This window comes from Pogona vitticeps, chromosome 2, assembly GCF_051106095.1.
Source record: "Pogona vitticeps strain Pit_001003342236 chromosome 2, PviZW2.1, whole genome shotgun sequence".
NCBI classification, from domain to species: domain Eukaryota; kingdom Metazoa; phylum Chordata; class Lepidosauria; order Squamata; family Agamidae; genus Pogona; species Pogona vitticeps.
In genome coordinates, this window is record NC_135784.1 from 189,690,110 (window position 1) to 189,707,955 (window position 17,846).

The 17,846-nt window shown below is 44.2% G+C and overlaps 1 protein-coding gene across 5 annotated transcripts in view; it reads right to left on the minus strand.

The window, feature by feature from the left end:
• The window catches only part of SIDT1 (SID1 transmembrane family member 1), a 74,573-nt gene extending 66,447 nt beyond the window's left edge, over positions 1-8,126 (minus strand). For 2 of the 5 annotated variants that reach the window (XM_072991711.2, XM_072991710.2), the window contains exon 1: positions 7,786-8,126. In XM_072991711.2, the coding sequence (XP_072847812.2) occupies positions 7,786-7,995 (210 nt within the window). In that variant the 5' untranslated portion in view covers positions 7,996-8,126. Of the gene's footprint in view, positions 1-7,361; positions 7,490-7,785 lie in introns of those variants that run through there. The other 3 variants (XM_078386738.1, XM_078386737.1, XM_078386739.1) reach the window with 3 other exon arrangements.
• Between the last annotated feature and the right edge of the window lie 9,720 nt (positions 8,127-17,846).

The window sequence follows — 17,846 nt, forward strand, 5'->3', positions numbered from 1 at the left end:
CATTTTTGTCCTTTATCATGTCCATCCTTGCACCAAAGGTTCCTCTGATATCTCCAATTTTCCTGAACAGATCTCTGGTTTTTCCTTTTCTGTTATTTTCCTCTATTTCTTTGCATTGTTCATTTAAGAAGGCTCTCTTGTCTCTCCTTGCTATTCTTTGGAAGTCTGCATTCAATTTTCTGTAACTTTCCGTATCTCCCCTGCATTTTGTTTCCCTTCTCCTCTCTGCTATTTGTAAGGCTTCCCTGGACAGCCACTTTGCTATCTTGCATTTCCTTTTCTTTGGGATGGTTTTTGTTACTGCCTCCTGTACAATGTTACGAGCCTCTATCCAAAGTTCTTCAGGCACTCTGTCCACCAAATCGAGTTCCTTAAATCTGTTCTTCACTTCCACTGTATCCCTACACATGACCAATATATTCACTTTGTGACTTCAAATGTCTCTGTTTTTGGACTCATTCCTCTGTATAAATCCCTGACTACATATACTATCTGCTTCCAAGGCTTTAAAGTATATTGACTCAGAGAATCTGATATTACATCAGTTATTGCAACATATGAGAAGTTTCAAAATTTGCTAAAATAATCCTGATACTGCATAGAGAAAAAACAGTTTTTAAATCGCACTTGCTAAATTAGGCATGGTTTTATGGTTACTTTTATACACCACCAAACTACAGCAAAACTGACCCAATTGACAGAAATTCTGTGTCAAGTTCATTGGTATATACAGCAAATTAACATCGATAACATTGAATGTTAGTAGGTGACAGATGGCTCGATTCAATTAGGTTGTATAGAGTAGTAGAAGACTGAACTGTGAACCAGGAAGTCTTTGATTAAAATCCTGCTTCTACTTGGAATTCTCCAAGCAGCCTTAGGTATTCATTAACCCACAGCCTTCCACGTGCAACAATAGTGCAGCCCTGTTCTAGCTGCAGGGTTTAGAGATATTGAATCTCACCTAGATATGTAGATTAAATCCAGTGTAGGAAGGGGGCTAAAAAAAGTACAAACATTTAGGCACTGTGTTGGCCAGGTCTTCCATGCACTCCTTGCTAAATTAAAAAAAAATGCCAGTAACAAAAAGTGGAGGCTGAGCTACATAGCTCTCAGTTCAAGATTAATGTGAACTCTATCCAGCTCATAATCTGAAGTTACAAAGAAATTCAGTCCAATTTTAAAAGTGCAGCTTTTAGTTGAGTTTTTAAGAAAGAACATGCAGGTCTAGAGGACAATCTTCAAACTAGACTCCTTCTCGGTCATGCCCTTTCACTCCTGGAGGATCTGTAACCATCTATACTATTCTCCTTAAATCCCCTGATAAAAATATTTATTCCTGAGGCTATCCTAGTTTGGGCTTCCACTCACAAGAGTCTAGTGCAAGCTAGGATGTGGATTTCTGTTCCTTTTTTAAAAAGCAACCACCACCTCTGATTTAACCAGCTGCAGCAGCAGTTAGGAGAACTCATCAAGGGCCAGAGAGAGGTTAGATAGGCTTGTGTGGGAAGCCCAGAGTCCAAGAGAGAGAACCCCAACGAACAGCGAATCTGAATCTCAGTTTTAGTCATAAACCATCAAGGTAATACAAGTTTAAGCACACCAGTAAGTCAATTCATGGAAAAATAAGGATAAACATTGGGGGGGGAGAACAGAGGTGTGTGACATTACATTTTGTGTGGACAAAGAGAACAAGGAGATGTTCTTCTCCAACAAAGCTGAATGACAGACGTTTTGAGACAAATAAAAGAAGACACTGTTCACAAAACACATATTTAACCAACTGGTAACTATGAAGGATAAAGCCACCAATGCTGCTAATCCTGAGGTTACTTTACCCTAGTATCTACAGACAGCATAACTCCTGAGGAAGACAAGCAGGAGGGTACTACTGCCTTCATGCCCTGTTTTGTGAGCTTCTCACTAATTGGTGATTTTTTCAACAAACCATTGGGCTAATTGGGTCTGATCCAGCCTGACTCTTCTTGTGGCTCCTTAGATTCGCCTCCTTTGCCAGTCTATTCCCAGAAGCGCTGCGATACTGATAGGGATGGGCTGGTGCACTCTATGAGACAGTAATCCGGCAAAGTTTTTGCCAGAGTGCACCAGCCTATCCTAAGAGCGTTAGGATACTTCATACTTTTCTGGCCCCACTTAAGGGGCCTCTATTTTTTGGGTGCAGGTAAAGATTGCTCTGGTATGAATTGGTTCCAGCCCACTGTGATTGCTGGAACTAATCAAAAGCAAGCCTTCCTCTTTCAATTTGACTTAATAAGCAAGCCACTTCAGGATACCAGCAAAATTAATCACTTCCCCAGCTCAGAAGAAAGTGAGTGAAGTGGAAAATAAATTTCTTGACTATACGTAGACTATTACTGAAGTGCTACATCAGTTATATATACATACTGTATATAATTGTGATGAGTTTGTCACTGACTTCGAGGGAAAAATCACTCAGATTCACAGTGGGTTGGACTCCATCATTACTGCAGAATCAGAGGATGTGTCCAGTGTGCTGTGCTCAGGTCAAGTATTAATGGATATGTTTCAATTGTTGAGACCTGATGATGTGGACAGCATCCTTGGATCTGTTCGTTCTACCATCACTCTGCTTGACTCTTGCCCATCTTGGCTAATTGGAAGATCTACCAGGGGGTTCACACCTGGGTCCAGGAGCCCATGAATGCCTTTTTGAGAGAGGGAGTGGTCCCTACTGCCTTGAAAGAGGCAGTACTTTGGCCTCTCTTTAAAAAGTCTAACCTGGACCCAAGGCTAGTGGTTAACAACCGGCCAGTGACGAACCTCCTTTATTTGGGCAAGGTGTTGGAGCGGGTTATGGCTGGGCAGCTCCAGGCACTGCTAGATTAAACAGATTTTCTGTATCCATTTCAATTGGGTTTCAGGCCAGGCTTCGGTACGGAGACTGCCTTGGTGTGATACTTTTGATACTCCTGGACCTCTCAGCGGCTTTCATCACCATCAACCATTGTGTCCTTCTGGATAGGCTGGCTAAGTTGGGGGCACTGCTTTACCATGGTTCTCCTCCTTCCTGGCTGACCGTGTCCAGAAGGTGGTGATGGGAGACAGTTGCTTTGCCCCATGGCGTTTATGTCATGGGGTTCCTCAGGGCTTAATACTATCCCCCATGTTGTTTAACATCTACATTGGGAGAGGTTATCAGGAGGTCTGTGCTGAGGAGTCAGCAATATGCTGATGACACTCAACTCTACTTCTCGTTTTCCACCAATCCAGGTGAGGCGGTTTCTGTGCTGAACTCGTGTCTGGATCTGATAATGGACTGGCTGAGGGCTAATAAATTGAAACTCAATCCAGACAAGACAGAAGTGCTGTTAGTGGGTGCTTCACCAGACAGGCTGGAGGGCCATATCCCTGCCCTTGGAGTGCTACTGAACCCCAGTCTATCTTTGGAAGCCCAGGTGGACTTGGTGGCCAGGGGTGCCTTCAGTTGAGGAAATTATACCAGTTAGGCCCTACCTGAACGAGCAGAGTTCCATTACAGTTATGCATGCACTGGTAACATCTTGTATAGATTACAGTACTGCAATGTGCTCTATATGGGCCTGCCTTTGAAGATGGTCTGGCGACCGCAACTGGTCCAGAATCGAGCTGTGCGGCTGGTGAGTGGTGGGGCCACTAAGGAACACATCAGGCCAATTCTGTTCAAATTACATTGGCTACCAGTTGCTGCCCGGGCCCAATTCAAAGTGCCTGTTTTGACATATAAAGCCCTAAACAGCTTGGGCCCTGGATACCTGAAGGACCGCCTCTTTCCATATGAACCTACCTGGCAGTTAAGGTCTAGCCAGGGGGCCCTTTTGAAAGAGCCACCCCTCAAGGAGGTAAGAGGGAGGGCTTGTAGACAAAGGGCCTTTTCGGCAACTGCCCCCAGACTATGGAACGCACTCCCAACTGAAATTCGTCTGGCACCGACGTTGATGATGTTTTGGTGCCAGGTCAAAACCTTCCTGTTCCAGAAGGCTTTTAATTGAAATAATATCAACCATGGGTCCTGATGGCAATGTTTAGAGTACTGTATTTTTAATTGTATTTTAATTGTTTTATCTTTATATCTTTTATTATATTTAAATTGTTTTAAGTCGCCCAGAGAACTTTGGGTAGTGTGGGCGGCATATAAATTAAATAAATAAATGAATAAAGTATATACAGTAAAATCTTTTCTTTGCCTCATCTTAAAGAGCTGGTCAAGAAACTGTCCATAATCGACCCCACGGCAGTGGCTTTAGTGACAGGCAGCTTCTCAACCTTAAGAACGTTTTTTTTCTAATAACTGATGCAGCTCATCAGCAATAATTTATATACAGTAAAAAAAATAGTTTTTTCATTTCCCCTGTCCTCTGTTGAGTAAAGGAAGTGGTTAATTTGCCAATATCCTGTAGTGGCTCACTTATTAAGCCACTTCATGATATTGGCAGAAGCGATTTCCGTGTGAACATTCCGGTTTGATTAGATTGTTCCAGTCAAGCACAGTTGTTCCCAAGTAGCCCACACTAGCTCTCTCTCTCCCTGCTGCTAGTGTAGCCGTACCCTAATTTTTGGCAATAAAAAACTATTAAGCATTTAACAAATCGTCCAGGTGGGATCAGGGCTGTGTATATTATAGATACATCCAGGGACATACTTGTTATGTAAAAAAAACCCGAGTGGAAACACTGCTACCATCTGGTTAATCCCATGAATGTCATTACGAGCACTTTGGATGAAAGGTCTGCTATAAATGTGACATTAAAATAAAAATGAAGCTCTGTTCTTTGCCCACAGACACTACGGACAGTGCTCAGTTCTAGACACAGTTCTCAGACTGTGATTTAATTCCACTCTAATAGGTAGCTTAAAATCATATTATTCCCCAAGGGATTCTATTTGTCTCTCCAAACCTTTTTGTTTTTAACAAACATGAGAGTTACACTGAACCAGACCAAAAGCCTAGCTGAATCGAACAACCTGTTTTCTCCTGTGGCTAACCCAACATGTATAGAAATCCCACAAACAACAAGACATGAAGGCAATAACATCCTCACACTCATGGTCCCCATCAAATGAAATTCAGAGCGTGTTGTCTTCCATACTAGAGGATACCAGATATAGCCATTCTTCCCAGTAGCTATCAACAGGCTTATATTTCATGAATTTGTCCAACTCTTCTCGTTAAATGACAAATCTACCTTTCTTTGACCAGGATTTTTTCTTCTTTTTTAATCTGTAAAGAATTAGTGGAAGAAAGTGATTGATGGCTTCGGCAAGGTTCGGAAGCTTCGGAGAAAGATACAGTTTGTCTCTCTGAATAAAACGTCTAAATCAGCAAACAATAAGCAGTAGAAAACGGCACTTATGACAAAGTACAGCAAATAGCAAAAGACAATGAGAAAGATGCTGTATTGGACAACTGGCTTTCTTTAAAGCTTAAAGCTTCTGCAAAACAAAGGGAGAATAGCTACCTGACAGTCTCAAACTCAAGCCACCTGAAACCCATTTGTGGAAGAAGAATGATATAAGTATTTCAATGATATAAATATTTTCCTACCAAACCAAATCTAGGTTGATTTGACCCAAGATCAAGTTGCTGGAAACAGCCCAGTTCTCAAATTTAGGGAGAAGGGGACTGAGAAAGTCCAATTCCCTTGCCTTAGGTAGCAATTCATTCAAGATGACTTGTGTCTTCTGCTATAATTCAAGCATTATAACATCTTCCTCTGAAGATGCCGGCCACAGAGACTGGCGAAACGTCAGGAAGAACAACCTTCAGAACACCGCCAAAGAGCCCGAAAAACCCACAACAACCATCTTCCTTCTTGTTAATAAGGAAGTAGCTGCTTCTCAATGTTGCATCTCTATGTGAACAATCCCCCTACGCATATCACAAAAGTGATGCCCTAATCATTCATGTGACCCCCTAATCCTCTCACTGGACAATGGATGCAGCATCTCCTTTTGGACAGTTTACAGATCTACAGTGGACCCTCGACTTACAGATGGCTCGACTTACAGACTTTTCGAGTTACAGACTTCTCTGGTTGCAAAATTTAGATTCGACTTGCAGCCGGAGAATCGACTTACAGACCAGAAAAAAGCCAAAATGGAACAAAAATGGAACAAAAACGTACAGTTATGGATTAATCAGTTTTCAATGCATTGTAGGTCAATGGAGATTCGACCTACAGACTTTTCGACCTGCAGCCACCGTTCCAATACGGATTAATACCGTACGTAGAGGGTCCACTGTATGTCTACTGTCCACCCCAACAATGTGCACCATATAAATCTACCTGAAATTATGGAAAATACTCCAATGCAATTTACTAAATGAGGCTCATATTATAAATTGCTACAGTTTGTTGCTGAACAAATTAACCAAGCTATCAATTTCGAAAATGAATTAAAATGAAATAAATAGACATTTCTATTCAAATAAATGAATGGACGATTCAAATAAATGAGTAGAAATGAAAATTTTAAAATAAGTTTATATTGTTCTGCTCATTTACTTTAAATGCTAGTTTTTATGCTTACTTCAGAAAGTATATGAAGATGGCTATCTTCTTGCCCCTTAGTTTTCTCTTTTCATGCTAAATATGCCCAGCTCCTTCAACCGTTCCTCACAAAATTTGGTTTTTCAGACCCTTTACCATTTTGTAATACTTCTCTAATATGTTCCAGCTCGTTGATATTCTTCCTAAACTGTGGTGCCCTGTGGTGTTTTCTAACCTCGCATCACCCTTTTGACTCTTCATTCAATTTATCCTGCCTCAAAGGAGGACTTTGCATTTACCCCTGTTGAAATTACAGTACAGTAATTTGGCTTGGTTTGATTCAGATCTGCAATATATGAATGCCTTCTCCAATCCGCATTCTGTCCCTCCTGATCTGATGTCGCCTCCCAATCTGAGGAGCATCCCTTCTCTTTCATCCAAGTCGCTGACTAAGATGTGGGACAACACCAGGTCCCAAGACACAACCCCGCGGCACCTCTCTTTTTACCAGTTTTAAGAGGATACTGACATCCTTTCCGTTAACCCTCTTTGATGATGACCCGTCAACCAGCTACAAATCTAGTTCAGTCTTGCTCAAAAGTCCAAAGCTCTTAGTAAATGGCGTTTTTTAAATTGTTTTGTTTTTTTGGGGGGGGGCGGCAGGAAAGAAATCCCAACTACAAAAAGCCCTTTCTAAGGCACAATCTGTCCAGCCCCAATCTGTCTGTTCTTCTCATCCCCTTCCTGGCCCCAGGGACCACTTACTTATTCAGGTCTCTCACAGACTCCAGTCAGGGACCATCAAGGAGGTTTCCAAGGCCCAGGGCCCACCCTTTCTCTCTTCCCACTTACCATCACCCCTGCCACCCCTGATCATCCTCTCCACCGCATCCACGACTGTCTCTGGCGGCTGTTCCTCCCTTCCCTCCCCGTCGGTGGGCTTAACCCCCCCCTCCATTTACTTCGGAGGCGCCTCGATCGTCTTCAATCTCAGCCTTAACGCACCCGGGGAGCAAAACAGAACGAGGCAGGTTTCCGATCCTGTCAGCGGGAGACCCTGGCACCGCAGGGAAGGCAGCAACCTTGAGAGCCACGGCACGGGGCTCCTTCCCTTTCCGTCCGGGAGCCGCTCCGGGCTTTCCCGGCCGCTCCCCCGCGGCGGGCGCCGGTCCCAAGGGAGCCGAGGACCCCTAGGCGCCTTCAGCAAGGGGGGGGGGCTGGCGGCGGCTGCAGCCCCCCCTCCCCGCGGCAGGGTTTCCCGCAGGGCGAGCCTTACCTGGCCCGGCTGGGCGGTGTAGTTGAAGGCGTAGAGCTGCTCGGCGGCGCGGCTCACCGTCCCCGCGTAGCTGCGGTCGAACTCGGACGCCGGGTCCAAGGCGGGCGTCACCCCGCCTCGCTTGGCCCGGGAGGGCGGCGGCCGCAGGAGCTGCTCTTGAGCCCCGGCGACGGCCAGGAGGAGCCCCGCCAGCCGGGCCCAGCCGCTCATGGTGGCGCTCCGGCGGGAGGCAAGCGAGCCCGAGGCCGGGCAGGCGGGCGGGCGGGCTCCAGGGCGAGGGGCCTGCCGCTGCGGTCCCCGGCGCCCTAGCCGGCGCTCCGGGCTCCCTGCCTTGCCACACCGGTCATCCGCGAGCCACCTGCTTGCGTGCGTGTACGTGTGTGTGTGTGTGTGTGTGGAAGGAAGCGGGGGGGGGGGGGAGTCAGAGACAAGCTCCTGCTTCCCGGAGCGGCGGCGGCGGCGGCGAAATCTGCCTGGCTTCCCGCCTCAGACACCCCCCGCTTCAAAGGGCGGCTTCCCGGCCATGGGGGCGCCGGCGGCAGGCGCTGGGTGCCAGACCTGAGGGAGCCTGCTCAGGGTCGCCTCCGGAGAAAGGGGGGAGCGAGAGCTACCCCTCGAAGCACGCCTCTGCCTTCCCTCCTGGGCGGGGGCACCAGCCGCCCGCCGCCCTTTGCCTTGGGCACCAAGGAGAGCCCCCCTCGGAGGGCGCTTCTGGCGCGCAGCAGACGAGCGCGGGTGGCGGCGGCGGCTCCGGCGGGACCCGTCATTCACGAGGGAAAGCACCCGAAAGAAACGCGGCTTCCCGCTCGTGCTTCGCGGAGGAGAGAATCCACCCCTTGACAAGACACCGACCTCCACGCCCGGAATCCGCCCTGCCCAGTTCGAAGCGCAGCTCCGGGCGAATGGGGCTCTCGGGTGGTTTGGCCTCCGCGTTTGCCACGTGGCCAGTTAGTTGTACACACAGACCCGCATGCCCGGTCTCTCCGTAGGACCGTTTTCAAGGTGATGGGAAAGTACTGAGTATTTAATTAAATGCACATTTTGGGCATCAGTGCCACAGTTCCTTCGGCTTTGTTGTTACCTAAAGAAATGGGATAAAATCTAGGAAAGGTGTGGCGATGCTATCGTTTATTCCCTTCTCCTGAAACTGGGAACCTAACAGAATTTAAAACGTTCCTTTGGTCTGAGAATATTGTGAAGATCTTTTCTATAGTAAGAGAATATCCTGAGAGGATCTTACTGTTGTTTCATAGTATCTTTGCAACATTTTCTCACTGAGCACTGTGGGAATACAATTGCTCCTGCTATGTTTCAGTGGAGACTATATAAAGTGCAATTTTAACAGGCCAAATCTGTGCTTAATTCAAACCTCTCCCAACACATACACGCTGGGAATTATTCAGGATTATCCTTACATTGACATAGCTTTGTGACTGCACTGTGCCCATGTCCTTCTGCGGTAAAAACAAACAAACATGATTTGACATAACTTCATTCCTCCTTCACCCTCCTCCTTTTCTGCTCTTTCCTACCAGCATATTTTAGCCAGCAATTTAATTACAGTAGGACTCCCATATCCATGGGGTTTGTTTCCAAACCCCCAGCGGATGCTGAAAAATGCAGAACGCTATTTTAATGGCAAACACTTCCTGTAGTGGCCATTTCTGGAAAATTCACCTTTAGAAATATATATTATTTTTTCTTTTCATATTTTAAATATATTCACACTGGATAAGTGAATCAGTGGATACTGATCCCACGGATAAGGGGTCCCCACTGTATTCCAGCACACCACTCTGTTAGCAGGAGAGGCTTGTACCTAATCCTAGCCCCTTCCCTGTTCCTGGACTGGCTAGATAGCTCAGTGGTATAGATAGCATGCAAATGCAAGTAGATAAATAGGGACCACTTCGGTGGGAAGGTAACAGTGTTCCGTGTCTAAGTCGCAGTGGCCATGTGACCACGGAAGATTGTCTTCGGACGAAACGCTGGCTCTATGGCTTGGAAACGGGGATGAGCACCGCCCTCTAGAGTCGGACACAACTGGACAAAAATTGTCAAGGGGAACTTTTACCTTTACCTTTATAGATATCTGGCAGGGATGGAGACTTAAGACAAGTTGGACTTAAGTCACACAGGATTCAACTCAATGTTTTTTCAACGACTCGGACTCAACTTGCAGCTTGCCCACTCCTTCTTCCCTTTTTTTTCTGGGGACAAAGCTTGTTTTTAATAGAGACAGACTTTAGACTTGGTACCAAGGACTTGGGTTTGGACTTGGGCTTGGGACCCAAAGACTTGTCAACATCCCTGGTGTCTGGGAGGCTGGGAGTTAAATTCTCCCCTGTGCCTCCTGGGAGAAGAGCCAGCCTGCATTGCCTTGGGCAAGCTGCACAGTCTCAGGGCACCCCCAGAAGATAGAATACTTCTGAGTATTCTATACCTGGAAAACCTTGAGAAACGGTCACTATATTTCAAAATTGACTTGATGACATATGATTATTATGCAGGTCCAAAACATGGCAGGCAAATTCCTGAGTGGGGCTGGTCACAGTGATCATATAACCCCTGTTTACAGCAGCTCCACTCGCTGCCAATCCCCTTCCGGCCAGAATTCAAAAGTATTGGTTCTAACTGTGAAGATCCTCGGTCACTCCGGTGAGGTTATCTGGAAGTTGACTTGTGGCAACTGGGCTTCTTTCTTGTCTTGTTGAAACGTTTTGCTACTCATCCAAGCAACGTTTCCAGCCTGAAGAGAGTTGGTAGGAGACCCCTGATGTATCCTCAAGGATCTCCTACTAACTCTCCCCCAGACTGAAGAAGCTACTTGGATGAGCAGCAAAATGTTTCAGCCTAATAAAAACGAAGTCCAGTTGCCATGACTCATCTGCCAGATATTGGTTCTAACCAGAGGTGGGATCCAGCAGGTTCGCACCGGTTCCATCGATCCGTTTCCTAAATCTGATAATAGTTCGCCGAACCGTTTCCTAAAGGCCAGGTGACCAGCGAGGAGCGGGGGGGGAAGGGGGGCTATGTTTTTTTTCCCAAGTTAAACGTAACTGAGGCTGTTGCTCTGACAATTTGTGGAGACAAATGGCACACATTGATCGTTCACTCAAAAACAGGAAGACAGCTATCAGCTTTTTAACACTAGTAAGATTTACCACCAGGCCAGGGTTAAAGCAGAGCAGATCAACATATCAAAGGGAAACTATCCAGACCTTCAGGCTGGGGGTGGGGGTGGGGGCTGGAGGGACTGAGAGGAAGAGGAGGAGGAAAGGGCACACAGAGCATGTTAATTCAAGCATGCATGCTGCATTTGTCTCTGTGACCAGCATCTTCAGTGGACTGTTCAAACTGGCTTTCACAAGCTTTCATTTTTAAGATTATTCAAGTAAGTAGGTAAGTATAATACATAAAGCAGACTATGTCTGAGCAAAAAGCCGCTTTTTATTAAATATTTCCCTGCCTTAGCTGTTTGCCATGCAGTCTTGAGAAATGGAAGGAGGAAAATGAAATGATATTTTATCATGTAAAATATATTTTGAAAATTATTTCAACAGGATTCCCTTTAGGACCTTTTAGCATTTATGTAATTGTTATTGTGTTTGAGTTTAGAAAATTTGATACTTCTATTTTTTGAAATAAATAAATACCTGAACTTTGGAGAAAAAAGGTCAGAAGCCTGTTGGTGATTAATTAGTTATGCAAAATTAACTTACAGCAACTAGGTTTTCAAAGAAAGTATATGTTTTTAAAGAGTGATTTTACAATTTCCACTCCTAGTGAATTTCCATGGCTGAGTGAGGATTTGAACCCTGGTCTCCAGAGTCCTAATATGCCAGACTATTCCTGTATTTGTGATTAACACATGCTTAAGTTTAATTGTGTTCATCAGGTGCCCCAAGAAACATAACCAAATTTTGCCACCATGAGTTAATGCTTTTTAACATGAAGTTAATTTGCCTCCCTCCAGTGATGTCCTTTCAAGGGAAAATGAACATTTATGATATAGGCCACTATGTTTAGATTTTCAGGGAGCGAGGGCATAACATGCCACTTTTTTCATTGGTATGCAGAAATCTAGTATTTAGGATCTATGGAAAAACTAATGGGGAACCAGGCTTGGTCAGGAGGAGGGGATGGTATTATATTTTATTATGATGATGATTAAAAAATTTAAAAGCTGGTAAGGGCATTTATTTGCAAAGGCTTTCATGGCCGGGATCTGATGGTTGTTGTGGGTTTTTCGGGAAGAGCAACCTTCAGAACATGGCCAAAGAGCCCGAAAAACTCACAACAACCAATTAAGGGAATAACCTTTCAACTTTTTTGGAATTGGCAGTTAGATGCAGGGAATCCATACAAAGCCTGTGATTTCTACTTAGGGTGACCCCAGGAATGAGCAATCTCCAACATGGCCTGGCCTCAACAGCCCTGCCCATCTGTTGCAAACTCAAGCTTGTGGTTTCCTTAGGGAGTAGGTCTATCTTGCATTTAGCCTTCCTCTTTTCCTGCTGCCTTCCACCTTTCCAAATATTATGGTCTTTTTCAATCTATGCCTGCCTTCTCATGATGTGCCCGAAGTAGGACAGCCTCAGGTTTGTTTGTTTGTTTGTGTGTTTTTTTCTTTTTGCCTCTGGAGATAATTTAGGCTTAATTGGATCGAGAACCCACTTACTCATCTTTTTTGGCAGTCCAGAGTATCTGCCATACGATCTGATCAGGCCAAGGGTGTCTGCAAAGATGATCATAATTTTGTTAATTGGGACAGTCCTCTTTGTGTCAGCAAGCTGTTTTAAGCTTCTGTTGTTGTTACATGCTATCAACATTGCCCCTTTGTGCTGTCCTCAACAGCCCTGCACAGCTGCTGCAAACTCAACCCTGTGGGTTCTCTGATGGTGTCAATCCATCTCACATTTGGTTTTCCTCTTTTCCTGTTGCCTCCAGCTTTTCTGCAGAACCTGGAATGGGGAGGGATTAAATGATTGTGACGTTGTTCAGAGACCAGTTCCAAATCCCAGGGTGGCAGCCCTCTCTTGCTTGTGCTACAGAAAAAGCTTTGTTACTGTTGCTTTGTGGTAAGAACTTTTTCTTCAGAAGGGGTCAGAGAATTTGAGAGTTATTCTCAAGTTCATCTTTGCTTTACATGTGTGTTATGTGCCATTCAAGATGACCCTAATGGGCCTTTCAAGGCAAGTGAGATATTTAAAGATATTTGAGATATCTAAGGAGTGGCTTTACGTTTTACCAGTTCCACGCCCTCAGTGAGTTTCCACGCCTGAATGGGAATTCGAATGCAGGACTCTGGAGTCCCAGTCTGTCCCTCTCTGAATTGCATTACTTAATGTTAAGGGTTGTTGTGAAAGGCAGGATGTTATTATTTGCAAGCATATAAGCATGTCCTATTTTGTCTCTGTGAAAAATTTGATTTCTCTTGAAAAATTTCTCTGGAGAGAATTCTACTTCACTGTCATCATTAATACTATCAGCCTACAATTTCGTTACAAATGTGGTAGCTTTGGGGCATGAAATAGGAGCAGTCTAGAGGTAGCTTCCAGTAAACATTTATGGAAACAAGTCATTGATAATGTTAAACTGCAGTTAAGAGAACAAAAGCCAGAGGAACTTCGACAACCACATTGTTGGTGAATTGGGGGGTGGGGGGCGGGGGGAGGAAGTGTCTGGCAGCCTACTGCTGAGTCAACATGCTTTTACATCCCTGTCTTGTTCCTTGTTCAATCTGTATATTTCCATAACTAGATAGTGCTGTAGTAGATAATAATGTACTGATGAAGGTATGTGAAATCATTCAGGGCCACCCAAAGACAATTCGTGAAGTAGTGTGAAGCAGAAAATCCTGCAAGCACCTCTCCCCAATTCTGTCAGTAAAAATACAACAAGTAACCCTAAGTTACTAATAATTTCCTGAGGTAGTTGTCACACTCTGCATAACTACAGGCTTGACCCTGAGGCAGTGGTTGCTGAGGTCTCCAGGCTTAAAAGGAAGGTCCCTTCAAATTCCAGATGCAGGGAAGGGGGATCAGGAGACAGGCGTCTAGTTGTCTCTTTGCTCCCAGAGGCATCTGATGGGGCCACTGAGAGATCCAGGATGCTGGACTGAGATGGGCCCTTGGCCTAATCCAGCAGGGCTCCTCTTAGGTTCTTATGCGGTTTTACTATTTTCCCATGTGTGCAGATATGGGGAGAAAAATGTGTCTAATTTTCTATATTTTAGACACAGACTGGGTTTTAGCAAATTAAAGTTTTGTGTAGCACAACAGCAGTTTAAGGAAACTTATGAGAAGCATAATTCTCTTGAATAATTTAAATATAATATCTATGTACAGCAGGGGTGAGCAACGTCTGTTGCCCCTGGTCTCAATTTTTGCCGCAAAGTCTGTAAGTTGCAAAGTCCACCTCCTTCTTCTTCCCAAAGCGGCTAGAATTCTAATTCTGGTTTTCAAAAAGAGTTATTTTGTGTGTGTGTGTGTGCGCGCGCGCATGCTCAGTAATGCCAAAGGGCCCTGTAGATATTTTGTAAGGTAATGTTTGTAAGCCGCCCCGAGTAGACGTTGTCTAGAGGGGCGGGGTAGAAATTGAAAAAATAAATAAATAAATAAATAAAATAAAAGTAAATCCCTACACCTGGAAGAGCAGTTGTTCACATTCTTTTCACCAGGAATCTTCTGAAGTTTTAAATTTCTGGTCAAATTCCTTTGTGTGTTGCAGTAGAAGTACAGAGATCCACAGAGCAGATGTGACAGGGTTCGTCACTACGGTATGACAGTTCCTTGATTTTTGATATGGGGAGAAATGGAGAGGTCAAGTTCTTTGGAATAGAAATTTGATTAACAGCTTTAATGGATTTGTCAGCAACAACTTCTGCAGGTGTGCAAAGCTGGCCTCCAGTTAACAACAAACTGAGCTATCAGTCATTTCAGGAGCAGGAAAGGGGAGGGAAGTAATTTTTACTGGTGAGCTATAGGGCGAAATTGGAGGTAAAGGAAAGATGTGTCAGTTCTCTGTCAAACTTGGTCATAAGCACTCACTGTGAGGTGTGTGTGTTTGTGTGTGCGTTTTTGGCACAAGCCCATGGTGAGGGTAACAGCAGTGGTATGCCCAAAGAGATACAGTACAGTTATCCAGATGTCTTAATCATGTGAGAGGTAGTTGTGATAATAGGCAGTAGGGAGACCACTATGGAAGAAACCCTCATCAGATCCCACTGTCCTGGGCATTTATTTATTTATTTATTTATTTATTTATTTATTTATTTATTTATTTATTTATTTATTTATTTATTTATTTATTTATCGATCAATCATTAGGACATAGAACCGGTTGTTAATTTATTTGAATCCCACCACTGGTTCTAACCTGTCAAGCCCTAAATGGGTCCAAGCTGTTTCAAAAACTACATCTCCCTTTATGGGCTTACTCAAGTCTTAAGATCAGGACAAGCTTTTCTCTAAGCCCTGCCACCTTCATAGCTCTGTTTGGTGGGAATGCAGGAGAGGGTATTCTCATTGTTACTCCCAGACTTTGAAACTCCCTCCCACAGAAATCCAGGCTGATCCCATCTTTATTGTCCTTTTGCAAGCAGGCAAAGACCTTTTTCTTCAGGCAAGCTTTCCCTGAGTAACTAGCTGCCTGAGTAGGCTTTTTTTAATGGATTGTTGTACCTTTCTGCTTTGAATGTGTTTTGGTGTTGCTTATGTTTCCTAATATGGTTTGCTCCTTTTTAGTAATTGGATACTCAGTGTTGTTAGCTTTAAAATGCTGTATTTTAATGACATAACCTGCCTTGGGTCCTTTTTAAGGAGAAAGGCAGGCTAAAATATATTTTAAATAAAAATAAATAAATTACTATTCCCATAGCTGGCACATCTTTGAGTTAGGTTTGCAATGCCCAAGACCAAAAGCAACATTATCAGAAATGTTGACATGGGGGAACAGTTATAATTGATTGAAATCCAATGTTGTAATTTATGCCATTTAAGTCTGATGACATCACTCACAATAAATGTCTGATTTTCTCCTGAAGGTCCTAAGGCTCCCTTGAGGTCCCTTTCATCATGGGGAAGCCAACACAGAATGGAGGTAGGGAGTTTTAATTTCTAAAAATTGCTGCTAGCTGGATGGTTTTTAACAGTGATTTCCAGAAATTAAATTTCCATCTCTTCACAGCCCCCAACAACTTTCACTGATGAATTTATTTATTTATTTAAAATATTTTTACCCTGCCTTTCTCCTTGAAAAAAGCACCCAAGGCGGCTTACATCCTTGACAAACAATATTTAAAGCTGAAAGCAGTGTACTATGGTACACTGTTAAAAGAAAAAAAATGTAAAGCTAAGAACAATGAGTCCAAAGGTGGGGCCAGCCTGGCTTCCGGTGGGAGGGAGTTCCAAAGTCTGGGAGCAGCCACAGACAAGGCCCCCCTCCAGTGCCCCCATTAGATGCACCTGTGAAGGTGGCAGAACCAAGAGGAAAAACCTCTCCTGATGATCTTAATACCTGAGCCGGGTCATAATGGGAGATACAGTCTTTGAGATAGGGCCCAATAGTTTAAAACCCACACTTTGAATTGTGCCTTGAAACTGATTGGCTGTAATAGGAGTGTTATATGATCTCTGTAACCAAGGTCAGTTAATTATAATAGCAACGAAACAGGGGGTTTAACCATAGAAATAGAGCTGCAATTGATTACTTTTAAATTAACATTTCCAGCATTGAAATTTAAGTGATTACTAAAGAACCAAATAGTACATTGCAGAGATTAAGTAAATTTTATTTCAGAAAATGGGCAATATCTCCATTGCCCCCCCCCCGCTAAATTAAGGATGAAAAGGTCCAATAAAACATAGCAGAATCTTTGCTTCTATTTTTTCACTTTCTCCATCAAAGTTCAGATGAAGCAGGACAATAAAAATGTGTTCACCCCTCTGCATGGTTGGTAAAAAAGCATTCAATATGTATTATTTATTTAATTTATATCCCACCAATCTAGACCGGTCTACTCTGGGCGGCTAACAACATACAAGAATAATAAAATAAAATAAACAACAACATTTAAACCACAAGGATAACAATAAATTAAGTATTGACAGGAGGGAAGGCCTGCCTAAAGAACCAGGTCTTGAGTTGGGAACCAAAGTGCCCAGGAACTAAAACAGAACATTACCTGTGTAACAAGATGTGTAACAAGGACCACAACCAGCCCATTTTTCTGGGAGGGGAAAAGGAAGTGGTTTTAGAATTCTTCTATTAAAAGTAAAAGCTCCCAACCTTAGGGGAGCTTTTCCTTTAAGGAATAGGTGATACCTTTAATCGGCCATTAAGAAAATAAAACAAAAACGCAAAACACAACCAGCAAGCTTTTGATGTTAAATCATCTTCTTCAAAGCCGTGCATCGAGTTCTTGTGGGTAGCTCCAAACTTACATGCTGTTATTAATGTCCCAAATTGACACCGGTGATGAGGTGGAGGTCAGGTTGAATTTGGGCCATTAATCACAGTGTGAATTTGGGATATTAATGACAGTACTGTATACCCACAAGAACTTGATGCACAGCTTTGAATAAAATGATTCATCATCGAAAGCTCGCTGGTTTTTTTTTTTGGGGGGGGTGCCTTTTATTTTCGTAATGGACGAATAAAGAGTGCCTGCATTTGTATCCTTTCCACGACCGCGCGTCCTGTTCCTGATTCCCCCTTTCCTTGAAGGCGCGCCCTTCGACAAGTCGCCTTTTGCAGCCCTACCTTTCTTCACCCCAAAATGCACGGTTCCCCCCCCCCCCGTCATTTATTTCAGTGGTTCTTAACCTTGGTGGTCCTCAGGTGTTTTTGGAACTGCAACTCCCAGAAACCCCAGCCGGTGGTGAAGGCTTCTGGGAGTTGCAGTCCAAAAAACAACTGATTAAACTAAGGTTAGGAACCACTGATGTGACCACGAGCCGCTGCCGGCCTGGAAGAGCAGGTTCTGCCCCCCTCCCACCCCGGGAGGGGAGGCGCGGTTTCCACGGCAACGGGCGCGAGAAGGGCGGCCCCCAGGGCGC